Source organism: Otolemur garnettii, unplaced genomic scaffold (genome assembly GCF_000181295.1).
Source record: "Otolemur garnettii isolate 467f Iridium unplaced genomic scaffold, OtoGar3 scaffold00046, whole genome shotgun sequence".
NCBI classification, from domain to species: domain Eukaryota; kingdom Metazoa; phylum Chordata; class Mammalia; order Primates; family Galagidae; genus Otolemur; species Otolemur garnettii.
Genome location: NW_003852441.1, coordinates 12,146,993 through 12,151,834, shown reverse-complemented (window position 1 = coordinate 12,151,834; position 4,842 = coordinate 12,146,993). Strand labels below are relative to the sequence as shown.

The 4,842-nt window shown below is 48.9% G+C and overlaps 2 protein-coding genes across 3 annotated transcripts in view; both read right to left on the bottom strand.

The window, feature by feature from the left end:
• Positions 1-178: 178 nt before the first annotated feature.
• GABARAP (GABA type A receptor-associated protein) lies at positions 179-2,412 on the bottom strand. Its single transcript, XM_003791179.3, has 4 exons — positions 1,990-2,412; positions 1,361-1,439; positions 1,103-1,221; positions 179-679 (listed from the first exon to the last, which is right to left on the bottom strand). Exons 1-4 carry the CDS (start codon positions 2,077-2,079, stop codon positions 614-616), a joined length of 354 nt encoding a protein of 117 aa, XP_003791227.1. The 5' UTR covers positions 2,080-2,412; the 3' UTR covers positions 179-613.
• Positions 2,413-3,253: 841 nt separating this feature from the next.
• The window catches only part of CTDNEP1 (CTD nuclear envelope phosphatase 1), an 8,183-nt gene continuing 6,594 nt past the window's right edge, over positions 3,254-4,842 (bottom strand). Inside the window, exons 7-9 of one of the 2 annotated variants that reach the window (XM_023513966.1) lie at positions 4,210-4,294; positions 3,837-3,893; positions 3,254-3,603 (exon numbers count right to left, since the gene is read on the bottom strand). In XM_023513966.1, coding sequence (XP_023369734.1) covers position 3,603; positions 3,837-3,893; positions 4,210-4,294 — 143 coding nt within the window. In that variant the 3' untranslated portion in view covers positions 3,254-3,602. Of the gene's footprint in view, positions 3,894-4,209; positions 4,295-4,842 lie in introns of both variants that reach the window. The other variant, XM_003791176.2, reaches the window with a different exon arrangement.

Here is a 4,842-nt window from a genome sequence, read left to right as displayed (position 1 = left end):
AAAATCATCCCCTTTACACAGACATGGAAAAGCCCAACATGAACAGAATAAAACAAAATATACTTCTATCCTTCCAACCTGCACTTATTCCTCCTCTTTCCCCACCACTGAACCCCATGGCACCTCCATAAAACTAAAAAACAAAAAGGGGCAGGGGGACAACACAGGAAAAATTCAGTTCAGCTTGGTGGTTTCCTCTTTATTGATGTGCCTCCTACCTTCCCCCCACAATTTCAGTCCTTTCCAACTACCCCCATAAAAGAAGGTAGCGAAAGGAAGGGATTGCCAGGGTTCTCAGCCCCTTGGGCAGTTAGAAAGGGAACAGAAACCAAAACAATCACTGAATGTGACAGATTGACAATCAAGAAGTCAAAAGCAGAGTGGGCAAGGCAGGCAGAGAAAGGGGAAGAAAGGAGAAAGGAGAGGTATAAGAGACCATCTCTTCCATTACTCCTGCTAAGAGAAGCTGGAGAGAAGGCCTCAAACATTAAGAAGTGCAGGTCCTGAAGAAAAGAGATGGTGTTTGAGCCTGAAGGAGGAGGAGGTCAAGGAAGAGGGGCCACCTCTCTCTTTGTAGAATGAGAGCCCCTCCCCCACCTCAGGGGCAGCAGCTTCACAGACCGTAGACACTTTCATCACTGTAGGCAATGTATAGAAAGAAGTCTTCTTCGTGGTGTTCCTAGAGTGAAACAGAAAATGGTGTTCAGCCAACCGGGCTATGGTTATTTAAACCAGACATAATTTTTGAAGACCCTCAAAACCAGTGCCTGACTCTCCCCCTCACTGACTCCAGGCCCTAGCAGCCAAGCAGTATCATTCCTATAGCAATCCTGAGCAAAAGATCTGAAAATGTTCTCTGATGCTTTGAAATAGGGCAGGGGTGGAGAGACCACTGATCAGAACAGTTCCTACAGTGAGCTGTAGGAACTCTTCCCTACCCCTCTATTCCCAAAATTCTATCTAAACCCCCAACCCAGAACGTCCATGAAATCTTAGGACAACCAAGCCAGCTAATCCAAGAACTTCTGACCAAACCACTTTCTTCCCCTCAAGCTCTTGCAAGACTCCTCTCCAAAGCTCCACTACTTCCCAGTCACCATACCTGGTATAGCTGACCCATAGTGGCACTGGTAGGTGGAATGACATTGTTGACAAAGAAGAACAAGGCATCCTCAGCTCGGAGATGAATTCGCTTCCGGATCAAGAAGTAGAATTGACCAACTGCCAAAGAAATAAAGTCCGAGGAAGTCAGAGAGATTATAAATATCCCCAAAAGAGCAGCTGTTAGGTAGAGTCTCCTCCCACAGAGATTGTACTCCCACCCACAGAAAGTAAAGTGGACCTTGAGTCAGATTCCCACCTGTGAGATCAGAAGGCACCAGGTATTTCTTTTTGTCCAGGTCTCCTATCCGAGCTTTGGGTGCCTTTTCTACTATCACCTGATAAAGGAAAAATGAAAATTAGGAAACGTAAGAAATACAGCCTCACAGCTCCACCTATCAAGAATTCAAGCAACAATAATCTCAGTACCTAAATCTACCCCAGACTCTTTGTCTCTGCACACGCGGTGCAGCAGTAAGTACCAGAGATCTTAACCCCACCGTCTAGAGCTCACCTAAATATCCAGGATCAATCCCAGAACAGGGACCCGTAATAAACCATCTTAATCATAGGTGACTCGTCTGGGCCAGCTAGAGCTTCACCCTCACAACCCTAGCTAACTGGGGAGATGATCATGTGAAGCTCAGGCTGTCAAACTCCTTTAGGCCTCCACTTACAATACCAAGGTTTCTTCCGTCCACATCCCTTCATCCTCTGCTCTGTCGCTATCCCCGACTCCTTTCACCCTTGATCTCAGGGACAGCAGTTTCAGGTTTGCTCCCAACCCCGCCACAGCTGGCAGCCTGATCATCGAGCAGCCAGTCCCAAACTCAAGCTCTGGCTGTGGCGTCAGCGTCCCGAGTCCTCGGCCCTGCCTACTGTCCTCACCGGGACCCGGTCCGGGTATTTCTTTCGGATCTTCTCGCCCTCAGAGCGGCGCTTCTCGAACGGATGCTCCTCTTTGTACACGAACTTCATCCTCCCGGGGAACCGGGCTGGACCGGGCTGGGCTGCGGGAACCCGGCAGGGGGGGGGCCAGGACGGGGGCGGTGGCGACGGTGGAGACGCGCGGGAGGATTCAGCGGAGCGATCCACAAATTTGCGCCACTTCCCTATTCACCAACCCCGCCCCCGGCAATCGGGGGCTGCCCAGCCTGCTAAGGTACGCCACTAGCTCAGTGGCAATAACGCTATCAGCGTAGCACCTCCCACTGACCGCCCCCCTCACGCCATCAGCGTAATCGCTTTGGCATCAATTTGTGGAATACGCAAGCGACGTATGAAGCTTTTGCTATTGTCAAAAATAACTGAAAACCCTTTTTCTGACCTTCTAACCCCCTTACCCATGAAACTGGGAATGGACAGGATAGGCGATGGTAATCATATGACTTGGTTCTGCAAGTTATTTTTGGAAACAACGTAGAGGAAGAGCAGGGAGAATTACAAGGTTAGCTATTCACAAAACGTGTTTCTACGCTGAAGGCGGCCGTTGACACCAAAACAAAATAGTGCCCTGAGACGGTCTCCAGAAATATGAGGTCAAAGTAAATAGATGTTTGGAAAGATGTCTAGAACCCTAAGTTCCAGGATGAATGGACCAGTAAGGACTGGAGAAGAGGTCCGAAAGGTAGGGACTACACCGGCGCGGAGGAACACATTCAACATTTATATCATGTGACCTCGGAAAAAGGGCGGAGCGTCACGTGGCGGGTGAGAGGAAGTAGAGCCGGCTTGGAAGGAGGGCCAGGAGGTGGGGCGAGTAGGGGCAAGACCCGCGAGGTAGGCCAACACAACGAGTTAGCCAGGCGCCTAGGGTCAGCGCTCGCTTAGCTTGTCCATGTCATGCTCGCCTGTGAAGCCCAGCCCCCGCCTGGCTATTGTCCAGCTATACGCCCTTCGGGCGTCCAGGTTTCTCCTTTTATCTTATAGCCCATGGTTCTGAAGGTGTTCTTCAATTCCCCATCAAGATGTTTATCTTGATCTCTGGATCCTTCCCTCCAAAACATCTGGTGTCGACTATTGCTACTCCACTCCCAGACTCAACGCCACCTTTCCCCTTACCCCTTAGGTCCAACAGCCTCCGCACAGGGTACATGTGAATAGCCTCCCCTCCCTTCATTTCCCAAAACCCCAGAGAAGGACCTAGGGCAGCTTTCGTTTCAAAGTTATAATGCATGGTTTAAAAGAAAGGAAAGGAAAAAAAGAGAGAAAGCTTGTTTCAGGTCTGAGAAAAATCTAGGGAGAGAAAAAAGTAAGGGGGGACAAATTTGGATAAAGTCCAGTGGCCCAAAGTCCCAGTCTCCCACCCACAGCCCAGCCCTTGGAGCAGGAGTGAAGAGTTAGATCAGTTTTATACAAGAGTTTTTAAAAAATCAAATCACAACAAAGCTGACTTGTCTTCTCTTTAGGCCTCCTGGTTCACCGTCCATCTCTCACTCTGGCCAGTCTTGCCTCTCCACACAGACAGTTTTGGCTCTCCTAGGCTTCCACCTATGTCCCAGTCTGGGATTTCCATGGAGTGTGAACACCAAGTCAGAGTGAGGCTGCTTCAGAGTCCTGCCCACGAGTCCATCCAGACTCCAAGTGGAGTACAAGGTTCCCAGGGCAGAGAGGGTGGGAGGGGCAGACCCTGCCCAGGCAGTCCTCACATTGGACAGGGCATCAGACAGCATCCCAAGGGCTTGCCCTCCCTTTCCCCCCCACCCCAACTCAGGTGGAGGGGGAGCAGCTGTCACCAGAGCCTATGTTGGTGGAGGTTTCGGCTCAGCACAGAACGAACATCAGCGGTGAACCTGGGATGACAATAACTTGCGTTGGTAGAGTACCTTAGAGTTGATATCCTCACAACACTAGTGTAAGGCAGCATCACTGGAGATGTGGGGCTGAAATTATCTCCATTTTCACATGATGAGATGGGTTCAATGTCCCCAAAACCCAATAGCTAAAAGTGATGAACTCTGGAGTAAGAAGAACTGGGTCCAAATGCTAAGCTCTTAAGGGAAGAGAGGTAAGTAATTAAAACAGGACAAACTTTTATTACTCCCTCTTAGGATACCCCACCACCTCCTTTCTTCAAAAAACCAAGTGTCTAGAGCCCATTTTCCTTACCTGAGGGCATCCAACATTGGGAGCAGGTTGAGAAGGGCTGTGTCACTGGGATCACTGAACCAGGATTTGATGGGGATGGCATTGTCTAGAGTGTATGAAAATGTAGATGAGAAAAGACTTCAGAGAGATTAGGTATTTTTTCTTTACTTACTGGAAGGATGAGGGATTATTACTTAAAAATATATACCCCCTTCACCCAAAGTCAACAACCTAAGTAAAACCTTCCTGATTTATCCTCCAAAATAAAAATAAATTTTTTCACCAGCTCAAACACTAGCATGAGGCTTCTAGTCAAACCTGCTGCCATTGTGCCTCACTTGAAAAAAATCCGAGGCTGGGTGCAGTAGCTCATGCCTATAATCCTAGTAGTCTGGGAGGCCACGGTGGACAGATCACCTGAGCTCAAGAGTTGGGAGACCAGCCTGATCAAGAGCTAGACCCCATCTCTAAAAATAACGGAACATTGTGGCAGGTACTTGTAGCCCCAAACACTTAGGAGACGGAGGCGAGAGAACTGCTTAAGCCCAAGAGTTTGAAGTTACTGTGAGCTGTGACACCACCTCTACCGGGGGCAACAAAGTGAGATTCTGTCTCCTAAAAAAAAAATCTTGATTTAAGAAATCTCATTTGAGG

Bases quoted from the DNA above. Each gene is read 5' to 3' on its own strand.
- GABARAP (XM_003791179.3), bottom strand. From the start codon at position 2,079: ATGAAGTTCGTGTACAAAGAGGAGCATCCGTTCGAGAAGCGCCGCTCT. The intron at 1,440-1,989 runs GTGAGGACAGTA...TTCCTTTATCAG, and splicing joins AATACCCGGACCGGGTCCCG to GTGATAGTAGAAAAGGCACC. The intron at 680-1,102 runs GTATGGTGACTG...GTTTCACTCTAG, and splicing joins CTATGGGTCAGCTATACCAG to GAACACCACGAAGAAGACTT.